Source organism: Diaphorina citri, unplaced genomic scaffold, assembly GCF_000475195.1.
Source record: "Diaphorina citri unplaced genomic scaffold, Diaci psyllid genome assembly version 1.1 scaffold58, whole genome shotgun sequence".
NCBI classification, from domain to species: Eukaryota; Metazoa; Arthropoda; class Insecta; order Hemiptera; family Psyllidae; genus Diaphorina; species Diaphorina citri.
This window is the reverse complement of record NW_007377495.1, coordinates 101,563-123,354: the sequence shown is the minus strand read 5'-3', so window position 1 is coordinate 123,354 and position 21,792 is coordinate 101,563. Positions and strand designations below refer to the sequence as shown.

At 38.5% G+C, this 21,792-nt stretch overlaps 1 protein-coding gene and 2 long non-coding RNA genes across 3 annotated transcripts in view; all 3 read right to left on the bottom strand.

Moving 5' to 3' along the window:
- Positions 1 to 4,258: 4,258 nt before the first annotated feature.
- On the bottom strand, positions 4,259 to 5,021 carry LOC113470936. Its single transcript, XR_003393819.1, has 2 exons — positions 4,775 to 5,021; positions 4,259 to 4,486 (listed from the first exon to the last, which is right to left on the bottom strand). It is a non-coding gene; the product is annotated as an uncharacterized LOC113470936 (long non-coding RNA).
- A 395-nt stretch (positions 5,022 to 5,416) lies between these two features.
- LOC103518057 (Kv channel-interacting protein 1) overlaps positions 5,417 to 21,792 on the bottom strand; it is a 33,613-nt gene continuing 17,237 nt past the window's right edge. The window contains exons 3-5 of the mRNA XM_026829810.1: positions 18,981 to 19,054; positions 10,856 to 11,068; positions 5,417 to 5,525 (exon numbers count right to left, since the gene is read on the bottom strand). Coding sequence (XP_026685611.1) covers positions 5,421 to 5,525; positions 10,856 to 11,068; positions 18,981 to 19,054 — 392 coding nt within the window. The 3' untranslated portion in view covers positions 5,417 to 5,420. The remainder of the gene's footprint in view (positions 5,526 to 10,855; positions 11,069 to 18,980; positions 19,055 to 21,792) is intronic.
- LOC113470943 lies at positions 5,950 to 10,558 on the bottom strand. Its single transcript, XR_003393824.1, has 2 exons — positions 10,007 to 10,558; positions 5,950 to 6,559 (listed from the first exon to the last, which is right to left on the bottom strand). It is a non-coding gene; the product is annotated as an uncharacterized LOC113470943 (long non-coding RNA).

Sequence of the window (21,792 nt, the reverse complement as noted above, 5' to 3'; positions counted from 1 at the left end):
AAAAAAAAAAAATATTCTGGTGGTAATATATCTACCATTGCCCATGAGGAAGTGGTAAGTATACCTACCACTGCCTGGTAACAGTGCTAATATTTCTCTCTTTGACATGAACGAAGTAATGTTTTTTCCTACTGAACTGAAGTTCCTTTTAATTTTTACTTCTTAGTTAATTTTGTCATTTTTGTTTGCTCATTTTGTTCATTCTTTTACATAGAAAGATATAAAATCTCTCTCTCTCTCTCTCTCTCTCTCTCTCTCTCTCTCTCTCTCTCTCTCTCTCTCTCTCTCTCTCTCTCTCTCTGCATTCATGGAAACATTTTGGAGCCTTTGGGAATTCTGCTCCATTTTAGTTTTCTTCCTTAAACGAAACCCTTTGTTTACTTCTCTCTCTTCCTCTCTCTCTCCCTCCCATTCCCTCTTTGTACGGTTAGAAATCACAGAAGTGTACTTTTTGCACAGAGAAAGAGTGAGAGAAAGAAAAAGGGAGAGAGCTAGAGAGAGAGAAAGAGAGATTGCCCCAGGAATCTTATAAAAAAGTCAAGGGTTGTTTGTTTGAATTATCTTTTTTTCTATCTCCTCCCTTCCTCTCTTTCCTTCCCTCTCTCCCCCCTTCTCTCTTTTTCCCTCCCTCTCCTCTCTCATTCTGAAAGGAATTATTAACCAAAAAACCATAGGTATGTACTACAGCTTAACACCTCTGTGTCATCTAAAAACAGTCTCCTACTAAACTCCACCCACCCCCACTAAAATTACAGAGAAGATAATTTAGCTTAAAAAAAGAATCTTGTCCAAAAATTACATGGTAAAGTTCGGCAACAACTCAACTCTATTAGGGACATAAAAATGAAAGTTACTGGTCCCCTAACAGCCTCACTTCCCCTACTCCTACATTATCCCTTCCCCTTCTCTCTACCTCCTACTACTACCTCCCTCAGGAGACATATTGTTACCAAACTTTGGCTACCTCTCCAAATTTTGCTGCGAAAATTAAATAATTTATTTATCTCTTCGTGTTTGTGAAACTCTAGGATGTGGATAATTCTCTTTCTTTATCTTCTGTGAGAGATGGCGTCTCTCACATTCTTTCCTTTATTTCTCTCACACTTTTTCTTCGTCTACCCTCCCATTCCCTCTTTGTACGGTTAGAAATCACAGAAGTGTACTTTTTGCACAGAGAAAGAGTGAGAGAAAGAAAAAGGGAGAGAGCTAGAGAGAGAGAAAGAGAGATTGCCCCAGGAATCTTATAAAAAAGTCAAGGGTTGTTTGTTTGAATTATCTTTTTTTCTATCTCCTCCCTTCCTCTCTTTCCTTCCCTCTTTTTCCCTCCCTCTCCTCTCTCATTCTGAAAGGAATTATTAACCAAAAAACCATAGGTATGTACTACAGCTTAACACCTCTGATGTGTCATCTAAAAAGAGTCTCCTACTAAACTCCACCCACCCCCACTAAAATTACAGAGAAGATAATTTAGCTTAAATTTATCTCCTTAAAGTTAATACCCCAAACCGAGGAACCGTTTTATATTGATGCGTTTATGTTTATGCTGAGGAAAATATAGAATATACGTTATATGTGGAATATACGTTATACTTGTGGTATATTACGTTATATTTGTTAAATATACGTTATGTGATAAGGAATCTGATATGTAAGCCACTAAATAAGATCAGGGACGATGGCAGAAAGGGAAGACGGAGTTGGGTTTCTGGGGTGAAAATAGGTGGAGGTATAGGTCGAACGTCAAATCATGAGTTCTAATTCTTTGGAAGAAAGAAGAAAATACGAATCATAAGGATGGAGGGAGAAAGCTACGAGGATATAAATGTACCTATGAGGAGGAGTGGAAAAATTAGGAGATTTTTCATGGAAGGTGATTCTTATGGGAAAAAGTTCAAAAGTAGTAGGTACCTACACATAGAAAAGTAAGCAGAAAAGTTCTTTTGTCCCACCCCAAGGGAAATCTTACTATCGTCCCTGACAGTACACACTTGAGACCGTAAAATAATACTCAAATAAGCATCATTCAATAGGATAAGGAAAGTCGTGTGATGTTCACACCAGATTTTTTTACATAAAGCTAAATTGAAATTTTGAAGGTCTACCTTCAAAATCAAGCCCCCCCAAAAATTTAGGCAAGAACCGCCTATGACAGTTCCCTTTATCGAACCTCTTAAGAAAAGAAAAACAAAAAGCAAGGGATCTTTGTTTTCATATTCTCTTATCCAAATATTAGGTACATACTCGTATGTATTGTATAGCAGGTACGACTAGATACAACAATATTATTATTATTTTCGCCCGAATTTTCCCCCTCGGGCCCTTTCAGTTGACCCACCCCTGTTTCGGAGTCGTTTGAAAAAGAAAATACAAGGTCCCAGGTGCCTCGGGGAGAAGGTAGGTACAAGGGATCTTGCTAACGGAAGCTGGAGGAAGAGGGGGGGGAGAGAAAACAACAAAAAATGGAAACTATTTCGGATCAAATGAAATGGAAAATGAATTTCCGACTAAAACGAGTGGAAAAGGACAACGAAAAAAGACGACGGAGACGAAGAAGAAGGAGGAAGAAGAAGAGGAAGAAGAAGAAGAAGGAGGAAGAAGGAGGAAGAAGAAGGAGGAAGAAGAAGAAGAAAAAAAAATGGAAACTATTTCGGATCAAATGAAATGGAAAATGAATTTCCGACTAAAACGAGTGGAAAAGGACAACGAAAAAAGACGACGAAGAAGAAGAAGAGAAAGAAAGAAAAATGTCGAATGTGGATTTCTTCTCCTTTTCCATTTTTTGTCACTCTCTCATTCTCCTTTCAACTCATCCTTTTTGACTTTTCTTTCCTTGATTTCTTTTTCGTTCGGAACAAGTATTTTCATTTCTCTGAACGTACACGCTCCAAGACATTTTACAACTGAAAAAGTTTCATTTCTTCTGATAGCGAATCTGAGGAAAAATAAGGGGATTTTTTTTTTTATGACAACTTTCTTTTCAAAGTAGGTAGGTATGTAGTTAGTAGCTACCCATGCAATAATAGGGTTAGACTTTTTTTTTAAGAGTAACCCTTACTTACCTACTTGTTGTAGGCTTGTAGGTCTGTATAGTATGTCTGTATGTACCTACATAGGTACCTATACGTCCTTGTAGATACCTACCTATCAATTAACTGTAGGTGTAGGTACCTACCCATAAATTGAAGAACAACACATTTAAATTACATTTAAATTTGAGAAATTTAACAACACGGATTTTTTTTTCTTTTTTTTTATAATTTTAAAATCGGAGACAACATCAATATAATATTATTTTTAATAATTAATTTTTTCAACAAATAAAATAGGTAAAAGGAATTACAAACATATTCATGATGTGATTAAAACACAAACGTCAACACAACGGGTTTAATCTAACAAATGGGGAAAACACGGTTAATCACAATCTTCACATGGGAAGAATGAACATCACAAAATATAGAGAAGATCTTGAAACACACACTTGAATATTTGGATTTCTTACAGAGATAGGACGTGTAGGATTGTCTTATGGCCGGAGTCTCAGAGATTAAAGGTAATGAACATCACAAAATATAGAGAAGATCTTGAAACACACACTTGGATATTTTTATTTGGATTTCTTACAGAGATAGGACGTGTAGGTTTGTCTTATGGCCGGAGTCTCAGAGATTAAAGTATGATTTTAGGTCGCGGGTTCGATTCCCGCCAGGGGGGATGTTATCCTTAACGGATAAGGTTCGTTCTCCTATCCTGTCTTCTTTCACTTTCGGGCTTAGAAGTTACAGTTCTCTCTATCAAACTTTTTTTTCCAAGTATGATTAACTTGTAACAATCTCATTGGTTTGTGATTAAAACACAAACGTCAACACAACGGGTTTAATCTAACAAATGGGGAAAACACGGTTAATCACAATCTTCACATGGGAAGAATAAACATCACAAAATATAGAGAAGATCTTCAAACACACACTTGGATATTTTTATTTGGATTTCTAACAGAGATAGGACGTGTAGGATTGTCTTATGGCCGGAGTCTCAAAGATTAAAGTATAATTTTAGGTCGCGGGTTCGATTCCCGCCAGGGGGGATGTTATCCTTAACGGTTAAGGTTCGTTCTCCTATCCTGTCTTTTTTTCACTTTCGAGCTTAGAAGTTACAGTTCTCTCTATCAAACTTTTTTTTCCAAGTAATGATTAACTTTTAACAATCGCATTGATTGATTTCAAAGTTTTCAGCCAATCAGATTGATCAATCCAAGTTTTTTTTACATTTATTAGGTTAATATTTCTTCATAGTTTGATCTCTGAGTTTGGCCCCAGACAATGTGAAGTCAAATTTGAGTTGAGGTCTAGCTAGGACAGAAAACCCCCAAACACCTAACTACAATAATTGGTCGTCAAAAAATGTCAAGATCTATGTGAACTAATGCGAAGTCTGTCCATTCCAAATTTTGGGATTCATGAGGCAGTATTTTACAAGTTGAGACCTACAACAATACAGACTCTCAACCCAAGTTTTTTTTTTTTTTTTTTAATTTACATTTATTAGGTTAATAAATAGTTCTTCATAGTTTGATCTCTGAGTTTGGCCCCTGCCAGTACAGACAATGTGAAGTCAAATTTGAGTTGAGGTCTAGCTAGGACAGAAAACCCCCAAACACCTAACTACAATAAATTGGTCGTCAAATGTCAAGATCTATGTGAACTAATGCGAAGTCTGTCCATTCCAAATTTTGGGATTCATGATCATGAGGCAGTATTTTACAAGTTGAGACCTAGAACAATACAGACTCTGAAAATTGTAACACAGACCATCATGATTATAGGAATTCACTAAAAAATAATACAAACTTACTAAAATCAAGCTATAGAACCATCTGTAAATTGGAGAAGTGTTTTGTCGTAAAGCTTTGAATAGGACCTTTATTGTACGTATTATTAAATCTAATAAAATCAACACACAGTAAGTTTAATCTATTCCACTAAAATTCAAAATACACAATATTAGGGGATCCCTAAACATCTTACTAAAATCAAGCTATAGAACCATCTGTAAATTGGAGAAGTGTTTTGTCGTAAAGCTTTGAATAGGACCTTTATTGTACGTATTAAATCTAGTAAAATCAACACACAGTAAGTTTAATCTACCTATTCCACTAAAATTCAAAATACACAATATTAGGGGATCCCTATACAAAATACACCTATTTGGAACTATTTACATGGAGTATAAAAAATTTCAATCACAAAAAATGATACACTAAAATGGCATTTCAGGGAAAATTTGGACACAGTTATACAATAGCTTTTTTTACCCACAATCCTATCAATAGAGGTGCGTACCTAGTATCTACATATCAGCATTCATGTTTAATTTTAAAATTTTGTTACCTACAGTGTAACAGTGGTAACTTGAAGTTCTCAAGTGTCGAATACTTGGATGGATCTTTTGATATCCTCATCGTTCAGACAACACTCCAAGAATTCGTCCAGTGTTACGACGCCATCTTGATTTTTGTCCATTTTCTGAAACAGAGAAGGGAGATAAGGTAGGTATTTTTTTTTTTTTTTCTTTTTATGTAATTTTGACACATCCACTAACAAAGTGATGGTCTCTCGCTCTCTCTCTCTTCCTCCTGAATGGGACTATGGTCAAGTCCGTCTCAGGAAGTAGGGTACAACGACATAATTATGTACCTGAATATCCTTCATTAGACCCCAGAGCGAGCTCTCTGGCCTAGATGGCACCTCTTGGTATCCTCTCAATGGAATAATATATGCCATTTTAAAAGTTGATATTCTCGATATATAAATTTAAAACCCCCAAGAACTCCATTATGACGAACTGACTACAATGAGAGAAAGGGAAAGAGAGATATTATTTGCTATGAAATAAACAAGATGGTAAGTCATTAGGGGACGGAAAAAAATATGCTGACATTATTATATTGTAGGAGATATTATTATTCTTATTTATGTACAAGTACGTATTTTATGTAGATATCTTAAGTTATTCCATATTTTAGAAGAACTTTAGGTTATTATATTATACTTGAATTACTTTTATTACTCCAACACTAGGTACAATATTTCACTAGGTACCAAATACATTTTCGCTTGGTAGAATACATCTTCAGTAGTTACCTAACTAACATTGTTTGTAGCGCGTCTACCGTGTAAGTGCTAGGACGCGGGTTCGATTCCCGCCCGGGGTGAACTTTATCCTGAACAGATAAGGTTTGTTCTCAGAACGGGTGGCTTTCTCTTATCCTGTCTTCCTTCTCTCTTCGCTTTCGGGACGATAAGACCTTAGCAGTTTCAGTTCCCTTTATCAAATCTCTTATAAATAATAATAATAAAAAAAAATAAACATATATAAACATCATAAGGGCATATTAAATTTATTTCGAAAGTTATTTTAATATCCATCAGAGTGAACGGAGTGGAGTCAATATAAAATATGCAACAAGTTGTGGAAAATGAAAAAAAATGCGGGGGAAAAACGCAAACATGGAAAACTTTTGAAGCTGAACTTTTTGTTGTTTTCATGATATACCTACCTATCCTATACGAGTATTTTGATATGAGAGTTTGTACATACGCTACACTTACTCATGAGAGTAGGAGGTAGGTACATACCTACATAGGTAGGTATACCAGACAGGGATTTTCAACTGGCGGACCGCGAGCAGTTCCATCTTCCTTTTTTCAATGCATAAGTAATGAGCAAAAGGCATAGGGGAAAATAAGGAAAAAAAAGATACTTTTTACCTACGTAGCTAAGTACTTAGAAGTGCTTAATACTAACTTAATAATGGTATGTACATTATAGGGTTCTGTGGAGGGATTCAAACATCCATTGGGCCCCTACGCACGTCCATCAAAGTTGGAAATCCCTGACCTAAGTATATGAAAAGATACCTGAGTTACATAGTATTTTGTTGAAACATACGTAGATACTCGTACACATAGGTACCTCGGTTCAAGAGTTACCTATTATGCGCTTCAATAGGTTCATAAAGTTGCATCTACCTATCTATGCAACTATGCATGTTGGCAATGGTACCTAACATACTTCAAAAGTAAGTCACTCATTTTCAGCATGAAATTAATCATGTGCGTGATTTGAAAGTTTTTAAAAGCTCCCATACATACCTACACAGATAAATAAATAGATATAGATAGAATTTTGAGAGAGACTTTTCAATTTCATTCTACTTTTACATAATTATGTAGGTATATAAAACAGAGGCGTTTTTAGAGCTATTTTAGAATAGAATATGTATACCCTGCTTATACTGCCAGAATGAGACGGAAAAGTCCCTTTACACCCGCAGTCTAAACAAGGTCTTATGTATTTGGTACAATAAGACACCCTAATGGTGACGGCCTTACCTTGAACACACTGTCCACTCGATTGGTCACACTTCCATCCTCGAGCACAGTTTCGGCAAACTTCCCCATGAGTTCATAGATGGCAGTGACGATATTTGTCATCTCCTCGCGAGTGATGCGACCGTCCCCGTTGATGTCATACAGGGTGAACGTCCAGCATTTACATGGAGTATAAAAAATTTCAATCACAAAAAATGATACACTAAAATGGCATTTCAGGGAAAATTTGGACACAGTTATACAATACCTTTTTTTTACCCACAATCCTATCAATAGAGGTGCGTACCTAGTACCTACATATCAGCATTCATGTTTAATTTTAAAATTTAGTTACCTACAGTGGTAATAAACATCTCCTATGTATCTACAATTTGTTTAGAATTTGAACGGAACGGGTCATAACCTGCTCCTTTTTTCTGTATACTTACTCCTCAACCAAGATGTCCTCCTTAAGGACACCCCTGTCTTTCTGTTGAACAAAAAGAGCTCTCAGCCCGTTGATAACTCCCACGCACCCTTTCCTCATGGTACGAATTAAGTGGAGCTTTTTTTTCCTTCAGCAGAAAAAGTAAATAAATATTAAAATGGGCTTTGCCTCTCTGTGTACACATTTGCTCTATTTACTTAACTTTCAATGTCGAGGGAAAAGTCAACTTGACTATTTTCTCTTACTCAAGAGGCAGAAAATACCACGGAGATTCAACTGTTTATCATGCTAAGTTCAGTAATTTGTGTTATGTACACATCTACACACTTCGTGCTGTGGGTATCAGTTTTGCTACGTATGACTTTATTTACGAAGCTCTCACCAAGTTTTTCCTCATCTCCAACCAACCTAGTCAGTCCTAGCATTAAGTGTCGCCTGCGGTAGCTTTAAACCACAGGGATTAATCTAAACCCGGGGCATTATGCGTTAAACCCCTGGGAATTATGCGTTAAACCCCGGAGAATTATGCGTTAAACCACAGGGATTATGCTTAACCCCGGGGAATTCTGCATTAAACCCTAGGGGATTTTGCGTTAAACCTTCGGGATTAAGCAGTAATCCCGTGGGGTTACGCCAAGCCCTATCAGACCCAGGCAGTGCCAAGGTTTGTTTTTAGCCATGGATAATTTTACCGTTACCATGATATATTTCTGTGCTTTGATTATTGTAAAAGTAGAGCAGCGTTTGCGCTAAGTCGCGGGTTCGATTCCCACCCGCGAGGCGAACTTTATCCTAAACGGATGATGTTCGGCTGGCTTTCTCCGATCTAATCTCTCTTCGATTTCGGAAGGATAATTCACAGCTTTTCTCTGGAATAAACCTGATTGTGCGGACTTTCTAGAGCTGCTGCAGGTGAATTTTAGAGAAACTGAGGAGGTTGAAATGTACCAGTGAGGGTGCTTCGAGGTTCCATCAAGGCCCGGGGATAGCAGCTTAACTCCAAACACAAAAAGCCCACTCTGAGGCTTAGGTGTAGGGGCGAACAGCCCTAAAGGATGGGTTAAGCTACTACGAATCTACGAACAGTGGTAATAAACATCTCCTACCTATGTATCTACAATTTGTTTAGAATTTGAACGGAACGGGTCATAACCTGCTCCTTTTTTCTGTATACTTACTCCTCAACCAAGATGTCCTCCTGAGGGACACCCCTGTCTTTCTGATGAACAAAAAGAGCTTTCTGCTTGTTGATAACTCCCACCCTTTCCTCATGGTACGAATTAAGTGGAGCTTTTTTTCTTAAAAATGGTATCGTTCCTATTGAAACTTTCGTTATTGCCAACAATGTCTTCTACAATTAGAATAATCAGCCATATGTGCGTACTTAAACGGAATTTTTACTTGAAACAGTCGTCGAGCGATTGTTGACAGTCATAACTACACGAGATCAGTGTATTACTTGCGGGAATCGGTTTTATTTTACAGTCCACTTCAACTGGGAAGTCCGATGACCTTTGGGTGCAAACTCGTCAAAAAATAGCTCGTTGATTAACAAGTAAGCATGTGAATAGTTGATCCCATGGGATTTTTCACGCCGAATCGAATGTGAAACTTTTAGAACTGTCCGACTTACAGTTGAGAAGTTGCGGTTCCCCTCCATGCGCTTCCATCGGACTTCCCAGTTGACGTGGACTGTATTACATACCTATACTTTAATACTACCGACTTGTGGAAAAAATTGCAAGAGGGCCAATGGGCCATATCCGATTTGCGTTCAAGTTAAAGGTTTCCTTATAGTCATTTCAATTGATGATTTTTTTTATATATTCCTCCACCGAACCTCGGGATAGCACTGAGAGACCCTGTATGAAATCCTGGGAAAATATGGGAAAGATCTTAGCAAAGGACAATAGACCAAGGGCCCGTTTCCACTCGTTCGGAAAAAAATCATGTCGTGTGTAGTGGGAACACCCTTATATTACATTGCCTACAGCCTATACAGGACATTTGGGAATCGTATGAAATTCATAACAAGTGGGAACAGGCCTTTAGTGTAATGTACATTGTAGAAGGTAAAAGGGTCGTAAATGCTGGATTAGTCTCGAGTCAATTTACCGTTCTATATAGGGTAAGTGTACCATTTATTCGCCCACCTAAAAAACGTACCATTTATTGGCCCACGCACCTATCCTATACGAGTATTTTGATATGAGAGTTTGTACATACGCTACACTTACTCATGAGAGTAGGAGGTAGGTACATACCTACATATGTAGGTAGGTATACCAGACAGGGATTTTCAACTGGCGGACCGCGAGCAGTTCTATCTTCCTTTTTTCAATGCATAAATAATGAGTAAAAGGCATAGGGAAAAAAAAGATAAGGAAAAAAAGACACTTTTTCACACTTCAAAAGCTGTACCTACGTAAGTACTTAGAAGTGCTTAATACTAACTTAATAATGGTATGTACATTATAGGGTTCTGTGGAGGGATTCAAACATCCATTGGGCCCTACGCACGTCCATCAAAGTTGGAAATCCCTGACCTATATGAAAAGATACCTGAGTTACATAGTATTTTGTTGAAACATACGTAGATACTCGTACACATAGGTATCTCGGTTCAAGAGGTACCTATTATGCGCTTCAATAGGTTCATATAGTTGCAACTATGCATGTTGGCAATAGTACCTAACATACTTCAAAAGTATGTTACTCATTTTCAGCATGAAATTAATCATGTGCGTGATTTGAAAGTTTTTAAAAGCGCCCATACATACCTACACAGATAAATAAATAGATATAGAATTATAGATAGAATTTTGAGAGAGACTTTTCAATTTCATTCTACTTTTACATAATTATGTAGGTATATAAACAGAGGCGTTTTTAGAGCTATTTTAGAATAGAATATGTATACCCTGCTTGTACTGGCAGAATGAGACTGAAAAGTCCCTTTACTCCCGAGTCCCGCAGTCTAAACAAGGTCTTATGTATTTGGTACAATAAGACACCCTAATGGTGACGGCCTTACCTTGAACACACTGTCCACTCGATTGGTCACACTTCCATCCTCGAGCACAGTTTCGGCAAACTTCCCCATGAGTTCATAGATGGCAGTGACGATATTTGTCATCTCCTCGCGAGTGATGCGACCGTCCCCGTTGATGTCATACAGGGTGAACGTCCAGCGAAGTTTCTCCTCCACCGAACCTCGGGATAGCACTGAGAGACCCTGTATGAAATCCTGGGAAAATATGGGAAAGATCTCAGCAAAGGACAATAGACTAAGGGTCCGTTCCCATTTGTCGTGTGTATTCATGATCGTGTCGTGTGTAGTGGGAACACTCTCATATTACATTGCCTACAGGACATTTGGGAATCGTATGAAATTCATAACAAGTGGGAACAGGCCTTTAGTATAATGTACATTGTAGAAGGTAAAAGGGTCGTAAATGCTAGGGTCTCGAGTCAATTTGCCGTTCTATGTATATCAAGATCAGTAGTACCAAAAAGGGGGTAAATGTAGTTTTATACCCCCCGGGGGGTGGATGCTCCAAATTTACGGAGTCTGGCCTACAGTTAGGGAGAAAAATGGGCCCCAGGTGGGGGGCCCTCGCTCCCCATAAATACGGCCCTGCTTCTGAGTCAAGACAAAGAAGTCAATAGGCAAGAATTAGGGACAGTCTTACCAAAAATCCCTAGATAAGAGTAAAACTAGGGGTTTTAAGATTAACTAGGTTACGAGTAGGTAGGTAAAGAGTACAAAAGAGTTAGATCCCCCAAATTCTCGGTCAAAAATAACAGGACATTGTTTATTTTGCAGTTAGCTTGGAAACCTGTAGACAACGCCAAGGGGGGAGGGGGGGGGGAAGACAAAACTTGTTCACTTGTAAATAAATAAATTTACTTTTGTCCTTTATAATGTTCGCGTAATGGTGTGGGGTGTGAACTATATTTCACTTCATGATTTATGCTACCAACGTACAATACCAGCGAAATATCTTGGCACAGATTTGGGTAAATAATACGAAAGCGAACAAGTTTATCACTTTTATTTCAATGGAGAATAGGGAGGTCCCCTATCACCCTCCCAGTTTTTGTTGGAAAATTTACAGGGCTTCCCATTAAGTCTATTCTTCAATCACTTCTCCATTTTATTCTGAGATCTTGTCTTGTTTTTCCTCAGTAAAAGATCCCTAAATACAGTCACTGAAAATAATCTGCCTTAAAAATCAAGGGAGCCAGCCTAGTTCACTTGGAGGGTAGCGCCTTTCCCTGGTCGGACTTGGTTTGATTCTCGCCCGGGGTGGATTTTATCCTAAACATAAAAGGTTCGTTCTAGGAATTCCCACCCTTTCTTCCTTCTCTCTTCGCTTTCGGGACGAGAAGATATTAGCAGTTACCTATACAGTTCCCTTTATCAAACCTCTTAAAAAAGAAAAAAACAAAAAGCAAGGGATCTTTGTTTTCATATTCCCTTATCCAAATATTAGGTACATACTCGTATGTATTGTATAGCAGGTACGACTAGATACAACAATATTATTATTTTCTGTCCGAATTTTTCCCCTCGGGCCCTTTCAGATGACCCACCCCTGTTTCGGAGTCGTTTGAAAAGGAAAATACAAGGTCCCAGGTGCCTCGGGGAGAAGATAGGTACAAGGGATCTTGCTAACGGAAGCTGGAGGAGTAGGGGGGGGAGGAGAAAACAACAAAAAATGGAAACTATTTCGGATCAAATGAAATGGAAAATGAATTTCCGACTAAAACGAGTGAAAAAAAAAAAAAAAAATGTATTTAGCTTCGGGACTAATTTTGGACAATGTGTAGGTTGGCATACTTTTGAAATTGAACAAAAGAACCGAGTTCCAAGTTTTAACTATTTGCTCCTTTTCTCTCTCTCTCTCTCTCTCTCTTTCTTCTTCTTCTTTGAAAAGAACTGTAACTTCTAAGGTTTTGTCCGCGACTTAGAGCTTACAAGGCAGACGCAGACGCAATACTCTCCAGAACTTCCAGAAGGTAACTAGGCTGTGGCGTCTCGTCTCTAGCTTTTACTATGTAAAACTTTATACAACGTGCCCCACTTGAAGAGAATATTCTTATTTTAAATTGAATTCATTATCTTCTTCCAGCTTTCAACCCAAGCAGCGTCTGTTCTATTGAATTTGAAATTCGAACTATGTTCCCAGAAATTCAAGGAAGGGAGGAAACAGAGAGGGAAATAGGAGAGAGGTTTAGGAAGGATAGAGGGAGAGAAAGAGGAAAGAAAAAGAGAGGCTAAAAGGGGCAGTGTTTGTTCCCAGAAAATGAAGGAAGGAGGAGAAAAAAGAGAAAAAGAGAGCTATTTCTCTGAGAGAGAGAGAGGGAGGGAGAGAGATAGAGAGAGGGAGGGAGAGAGAGGGAGGGAGAGAGATAGAGAGAGAGAGAAAGAGAGGGAGAGAGAGAGAAAAGGAATACAGGAGAAATAATGGAGATGAAGAAATAGAGATAGGCAACTGAGGAGAAAAGGGAGGGGAAAGATGGAAGAACAGAGAGGCAAGAAAGATAAGAGGAAGAGCTAGAGAAAGACACACAGAGGACTGAAGGAAGAATAGGAGAAACTAAAAGGATAAGAGATGAGAAAAATCTGGTGTGAACATCACACGACTTTCCTTATCCTATTGAATGATGCTTATTTGGGTGTTCGTCTATTGTAACTTTTACAATATCTCTAACCGTTTAGTCAGCATAGCTAAAAACCACCGAAAAGCGGTCGAAATACCGCCAATGGTAGCACCTATTTCAACCAAAAGTTTAATGTTACATCCTTGTCACTTTTGTGGACTACATACCAAATTTCAACTCTCTAGCTCATATACCGTTCCCGAGATATTATTGAATTACCTACACCTAAAACCGCCAAAAAGTTGGCGGTAAATGCCACCAACCGTTGCACCGATCTTAACAGTTTTGTGTCGCATCCTTGTCACATTTGACAGCTGCAAGCCAAATTTCATGTCTCTAGCTCTTACCGTTCTCGAGATATTTTGTTTACAGACAGAAGGACAGACAGACACACGGACCAATGGCTGAAACTTGGGATTTAGGCTCTAGAGACCTCAAAACGTGTTTTGGCATTAAAAACTGACCATCGAAAATTTGACCCGATAATACATTACTTTCCTTCCTATAGGATAAGGAAAGTAAAAAGGGAAATGAGAAAGAGGAAAAGAGAGATCCGTTTTCCTTTCAATTAAAGTCGAGTTTCTAATCAATTACAAATTGGAATGACAACGAAACTTACAAGCACTGATAACGAAGCCTCATTGTGAAATTCTGTACATAATATTTATCTACATAGCTAGATGAGGGCAGTTTAATTACCTACCTATCCCAACTTTTGAGATATTGAAAAGGGAAAACTTCTACATCTCCCTAAAACGAATCTTATCCCCTGACAGTCCTGACTCTAACTGTAGGAATGTAGGAATCAAATATCAAAGTGCACTTACACTTACCTAAACCTACATACCGAATGCTTATAATTGTATAACTATATACCATCTAACCATGATAAATATAGGCACCTACAGATGTCTACACCTAATACAGCATCAGATTTCAAAGTCTGAATTCTCTCTCCGTTTAATTGAAATAACCCTGCCTTTCATCTTGCTCTTTCCTTACTGTCTCGAAGTTTATCTCTTCCTCCTTCGTGTCCTCCTCTTCCTCCTCCTCCTTCTTCTTCTTCTTCCACTTCTTCTTCTCCTCCTCCTCCTCCTCTTCTTCTTCTTCTTCTCCTCTTCTTCTTCTTCTTCTTCTTCTCCTCTTCCTCTTCTTCTTCTTCTTCTTCTTCCACTTCTTCTTCTTCTCCTCCTCTTCCTCTTCTTCTTCTTCTTCATTTTCTCCTTCTTCTCCTCTTCTTCTTCTCCTCCTCCTTCTTCTTCTCCTCCTCCTCCTCCTTCTTCTTCTTCTCCTCCTCCTCCTTCTTCTTCTTCTTATTCTCCTCCTCCGTTTTCCTTTCAATTAAAGTCGAGTTTCTAATCAATTACAAATTGGAATGACAACGAAACTTACAAGCACTGATAACGAAGCCTCTTTGTGAAATTTTGTACATAATATTTATCTACATAGCTAGATGAGGGTAGTTTAATTACCTACATACCTATCCCAACTTTTGAGATATTGAAAAGGGAAAAAAAACTTCTACATCTCCCTAAAACGAATCTTATCCCCTGACAGTCCTGACTCTAACAGTAGGAATGTAGGAATCAACAATCAAATATCAAAGTGCACTTACACTTACCTAAACCTACATACCGAATGCTTATAATTGTATAACTATATACCATCTAACCATGATAAATATAGGCACCTACAGATGTCTACACCTAATACAGCATCAGATTTCAAAGTCTGAATTCTCGGTAGTTAGGTAGGTACCTACGTGATTTGAGCCCTCATCGGAATTTCTCAGATCTTTGCGGGTCCTGTCTATCTTGGCCGGGCGAAGCGCTACCACACTCCTTAAGGTAGGTACTACTCGTCTTACAAAAACCATTTCATCTCATAAGTCAGGGGTTCCCAAACTTTTGAGTACTGCGTGCCACCTGATACCTCAAGATTCTTTTGGCGTACCACTAAACATCAATTTCGTGTGGTTTGGTGTTTGAATAAAGATATTATAACGCCGCAGGCGAAATTCTTTGTTAATTATTGTAGTTTTGGAGCTTTGATTGTAATTTTTTTTCTCTCCCAACTAGGGTTACCTGAGTTACCTATTTGTTTTTCGTATTTACGAGATAAATCATAAATATGGGATTTTCAAACCTCTTCGAATACCATCAGAAATGCTTCCGAGTACCACTAGTGGTACGCGTACTACAGATTGGGGACCTCTGTCATAATTCATAATAAAAAACTCTACAGAGGAAAGGAAACTTTACATGCTGTATGAGCAACAATATCTGTATATGGCATACATATAGAAAAAAATTCAAAATCCAATTTATTTTTCTTATCTGTCTGTCACATGACTCGAAGAAAGAAGGGGAGAGAGAGGGAGGGAGAGAGATAGAGAGAGAGAGAAAGAGAGGGAGAGAGAGAGAAAAGGAATACAGGAGAAATAATGGAGATGAAGAAATAGAGGGAGGGAGAGAGATAGAGAGAGAGAGAAAGAGAGGGAGAGAGAGAGAAAAGGAATACAGGAGAAATAATGGAGATGAAGAAATAGAGATAGGCAACTGAGGAGAAAAGGGAGGGGAAAGATGGAAGAACAGAGAGGCAAGAAAGATAAGAGGAAGAGCTAGAGAAAGACACACAGAGGACTGAAGGAAGAATAGGAGAAACTAAAAGGATAAGAGATGAGAAAAATCTGGTGTGAACATCACACGACTTTCCTTATCCTATTGAATGATGCTTATTTGGGTGTTCGTCTATTGTAACTTTTACAATATCTCTAACCGTTTAGTCAGCATAGCTAAAAACCACCGAAAAGCGGTCGAAATACCGCCAATGGTAGCACCTATTTCAACCAAAAGTTTAATGTTACATCCTTGTCACTTTTGTGGACTACATACCAAATTTCAACTCTCTAGCTCATATACCGTTCCCGAGATATTATTGAATTACCTACACCTAAAACCGCCAAAAAGTTGGCGGTAAATGCCACCAACCGTTGCACCGATCTTAACAGTTTTGTGTCGCATCCTTGTCACATTTGACAGCTGCAAGCCAAATTTCATTACCTACGTGATTTGAGCCCTCATCGGAATTTCTCAGATCTTTGCGGGTCCTGTCTATCTTGGCCGGGCGAAGCGCTACCACACTCCTACTACACGCTACTACTCGTGTTACAAAAACCATTTCATCTCATAATTCAGGGGTTCCTAAACTTTTGAGTACTGCGTGCCACCTGATTCTTTTGGCGTACCACTAAACATCAATTTCGTGTGGTTTGGTGTTTGAATAAAGATATTATAGCGCCGCAGGCGAAATTTTTTGTTAATTATAGTTTTGGTGCATTGATTGTAGATTTTTTTTCTCTCCCAACTAGGGTTACCATGAGTTACCTATTTGTTTTTCGTATTTACGAGATAAATCATAAATATGGGATTTTCAAATCTCTTCGAATACCATCAGAAATGCTTCCGAGTACCACTATGTGGTACGCGTACTACAGATTGGGGACCTCTGTCATGATTCATAATAATAAACTCTACAGAGGAAAGGAAACTTTACATGCTGTATGAGCAACAATATCTATTCTGTATATGGCATACGTAGAGAAAAAATTTCAAAATCCAATTTATTTTTCTTATCTGTCTGTCACATGACTCGAAGAAAGAAGGGGAGAGAGAGGGAGGGAGAGAGATAGAGAGAGAGAGAAAGAGAGGGAGAGAGAGAGAAAAGGAATACAGGAGAAATAATGGAGATGAAGAAATAGAGATAGGCAACTGAGGAGAAAAGGGAGGGGAAAGATGGAAGAACAGAGAGGCAAGAAAGATAAGAGGAAGAGCTAGAGAAAGACACACAGAGGACTGAAGGAAGAATAGGAGAAACTAAAAGGATAAGAGATGAGAAAAATCTGGTGTGAACATCACACGACTTTCCTTATCCTATTGAATGATGCTTATTTGGGTGTTCGTCTATTGTAACTTTTACAATATCTCTAACCGTTTAGTCAGCATAGCTAAAAACCACCGAAAAGCGGTCGAAATACCGCCAATGGTAGCACCTATTTCAACCAAAAGTTTAATGTTACATCCTTGTCACTTTTGTGGACTACATACCAAATTTCAACTCTCTAGCTCATATACCGTTCCCGAGATATTATTGAATTACCTACACCTAAAACCGCCAAAAAGTTGGCGGTAAATGCCACCAACCGTTGCACCGATCTTAACAGTTTTGTGTCGCATCCTTGTCACATTTGATAGCTGCATGCCAAATTTCATGTCTCTAGCTCTTACCGTTCTCGAAATATTTTGTTTACAGACAGACACACGGACCAATGGCTGAAACTTTGGATTTAGGCTCTAGGGACCTCAAACGTGTTTTGGCACTAAAAACTGACCATCGAAATTTTGACCCGATTACATTACTTTCCTTCCTATAGGATAAGGAAAGTAAAAAGGCTGCTATCGAACCAGTGCTATTCAAAAATTGTAGTCATAAAAACAAAAATTAGAAAAATAAATGTGGGCAGGTGGGCCAATAAATGCTACGTTTTTTAGGTGGGCGAATAAATGGTACACTTACCCTACCATGCAAGATCAGTAGTACCAAAAAGGGGGTAAACGTAGTTTTATACCCCCGGGGGGGTGGATGCTCCAAATTTACGGAGTCTGGCCTACAGTTAGGGAGAAAAATGGGCCCCAGGTGGGGGGCCCTCGCTCCCCATAAATACGGCCCTGCTCCTGAGTCAAGACAAAGAAGTCAATAGGCAAGAATTAGGGACAGTCTTACCAAAAGTCCCTGGATAAGAGCAAAACTAGGAGTTTTGACAGGCAGAAAGACAACATATTTGCATAACATGTAGAAAATGAAGAGAGAAAATAGTACCGACCTACGTGATGAAGAGAGAGAGAGATAAAGAGAGAGATAGAGAGAGAGAGAAGACAGGCAGAAAGACAACATATTTGCATAACATGTAGAAAATGAAGAGAGAAAATAGTACCGACCTACGTGATGAAGAGAGAGAGAGAGATAGAGAGAGAGAGAAAGAGAGAGAGAGAGAAAACGAGGAGAAAATTGAGAAACACGGAGGGAAAAGAAGAGGAGAGAAAAGAAACAAAGTAAAGGAAATACTACAAAGAGTCTAAATGCATAGGAAAATAGACTAGATGTGTTAAAGAAAGGCACTATTGACAAAACACAATTAGAAAAACAAATGAAAACGATGTGAAATAAGCAAATAAGACATTAAGGTAGATAATAGGTATGAATGTAGGTCTGTTAAAGAAAGGCACTATTGACAAAACACAATTAGAAAAACAAATGAAAACGATGTGAAATAAGCAAATAAGACATTAAGGTAGATATAGATAATAGGTATGAATGTAGGTTAGGTACGTATATAGGTACCTACCTAATACAGGATGTATGTACCTACCTACTTTTTCACTGAAGAATAGAATATTACAGGGTGTAACATCCCAAACCAACTGATCACTTACCTCAAAACTAAGCAGCCCAGTTTGGGTGTGGTCCATTGTTTTAAATACATAGTGAGCATATTGACTGACGTTTGCTGAAACAGGCAAAATCAAAAGGTACAAAGGTAATTGCTAGCTTCACCAAGTTGCTAGCTATCAGTACAAGCAGCCCAGTTTGGGTGTGGTCCATTGTTTTAAATACATAGTGAGCATATTGACTGACGTTTGCTGAAACAGGCAAAATCAAAAGGGACAAAGGTAAAATAAATTGCTAGCTTCACCAAGTTGCTAGCTATCAGTAGTATCAGTTGTAAAATAAGTTGCTAGCTTCACCAAGAAGTTGCTAGCTAGCAGTAATATCAGTTGTAAATTAAGTTGCTAAATAGCTATCAGTAGTATCAGTTTAAAATAAGTTGCTAGCTTTTATATTGTTGCTAGCTATTTATAAAACTCCAGTGTGGGACGACAGGTAAGGTGTTCCTTTGAATAAAACAAACGGAAACAAGAATTCCTTGGGAAAACTGAAGACAAAATAGAGGACAGAAATAGAAAGAAGAGGTAATAATTTACGTTAAGCATGGAAAAGGTCGTGACAACTAAAATTAAGGCAAACATAGGTCTGGAGCACCAAAGGAAGGACAGCTGAATAACTAGGCGCACCAATGAAAGGACAAGATGTCTTGGAGGCTCATACCTATCTATTTATTAACCGTTCTGGTCTTGTGGATCTAATTACCTACCTACCCCTACCAGAGCTTCTACAATCTACATAATATAATACCGAAGTCATACCTAGTATGTATAGATACTAGGTATACCTATAAACTAACCAGGTTTGGATAAGTCCTTCTATATATGGGGACAGACAGACACCGAAGCGAATGCAATAGCCCGTCCACTATACCTTTTTTTATTACTATCGTAATAATAAAGGATGGACGGGCTAAAAATTCTTGAATCGCTATAGCTGAAAACCGCCAAAATCGGTCGAAATCTGTCCAAAAGCGGTCAAAATACCGCCAAGCGCAGCAACCATATCAACCAAACATTCCGATTGTTAAATTACACCGAAAACCGCCAAAAAGCGGTAAAATGCCGCCAAGCGTTGCATCGGTCTTAACCAAAAGTTTCGTGTCGCATTCTCAAATTTGACAGCTACACATACCAAATTTCAAGTCTCTAGCTCTTACCGTTCTCGAGATATTTTGTTTACAGACAGACAGACAGACAGACAGACAGACAGACAGACACACACACACACACACACACGGACCAATGGCTGAAACTTTAGATTTAGGCTCTAGGGACCTCAAAACGTGTTTTGACACTAAAAACTGACCATCGAAAATTTGACCCGATTACATTACTTTCCTTCCTATGGGATAAGGAAAGTAAAAAGTCCAGAAAAAAACCTCTCTTTCATTCGTTTTGGTAATGTTGGCACATCCACTAACAAAATGATGGTGTCTCTCTCTCTCTCTCTCTCTCTCGTGTCTAGATCTTTTTATGTTTTTTCTTCTTCTTATTCTTCTTGTCTTTCTCTACCTATTTCTCTCTTTCATTCACGAAGTCCATTTCATCCAGAGAGCTTCCATTGTAATTATCTAGAGACCTTAGAGTCTATCCTTCTTTTCAATACCTAGATGTACTCGTAAGTACCTATAAACTTACTCTTGATTTTCATCTCATCAATTAAATCCAACTTGGACTCTCTTCTCCTCCTCCTTCTCTCTCTCCTTCTCTCTCTCTCTCTCTCTCTCTCTCTTTCCTTTATATTCATCGTTCATTATTTTATTTTCTCTTAGTTTTCTTTTTTCCTTATTTTCTTTTTATTTAATAAAAATATCCTGACATAAAATGACATTTTTCATTCAAAGTTAAGTCACTTTTTTTTTTTTTAACAAAGTTAGAATTTATTGAAAGGGATGAATGGAATACTCCGCCTACATGCTACCTGACTTTTGAACGACTTTCTGATTAGAATTTGGAAAAGTTCGAGTTGCAGTCTGTTTCCGTTGGGTGTGTATAGATTTTCCATGAATGGAATACTCCGCCTACATGCTACCTGACTTTTGAACGACTTTCTGATTAGAATTTGGAAAAGTTCGAGTTGCAGTCTGTTTCTGTTGGGTGTGTAGATTTTCCAAGCCTCTTCAGCTCTTTGAATGCACTCGTACTAGTTCTAGTTCAGTCTCTGACAGTTAAACAAACATCGTGTGATCCCCAAAAGGAGACGCACCTTGGTCCAACCACTCACTATCAGGTGTCAGGTATACCTGATAGTGAGTGGCTGGCCTTATGCTAAATCATATTTACCGAGAGCGAAACGCACGCCAGTCCACGCGGATTTGACATAGCCAAAGACGCGTCGGTACAAACTCCGCGAATGGTGATGGTGTCTCTGATGTCCTCTCTTGTGGCGATGGGTCGGCTGGGTTACCATGCCATACATCTCCGGGAGCTCAACTTCCTCATGCTCCCCAGGGCAGGGGGCCTCTGCCGAGTCAAATTCTTCGAAATCTATCTTTCCAGCACAACTCCGTGTCGAGGGGCCAGGGCAGGTTGCGGTTAACTTTGGCTCCTCATGTCCTGGGCAACCATTGGGGGTGACCGATGGAGGTTTGTCTTTAAGAGGATGAAGAATGTGCTCAACATCAGCTCTTCCGGAAGTGAGATTATGTGTATTTCATTTTACAACTTGGATATGCACTTGGGAATTAAAAAACAATTTGTTTCTACGAGTCTTTAAATTCGCTAATTAATGTGAAAAGCCATTTCGTGCGTTTCGTCAATCACATTTGGCGTGGAAAGAGCATGTGTTTTGAATATTGAA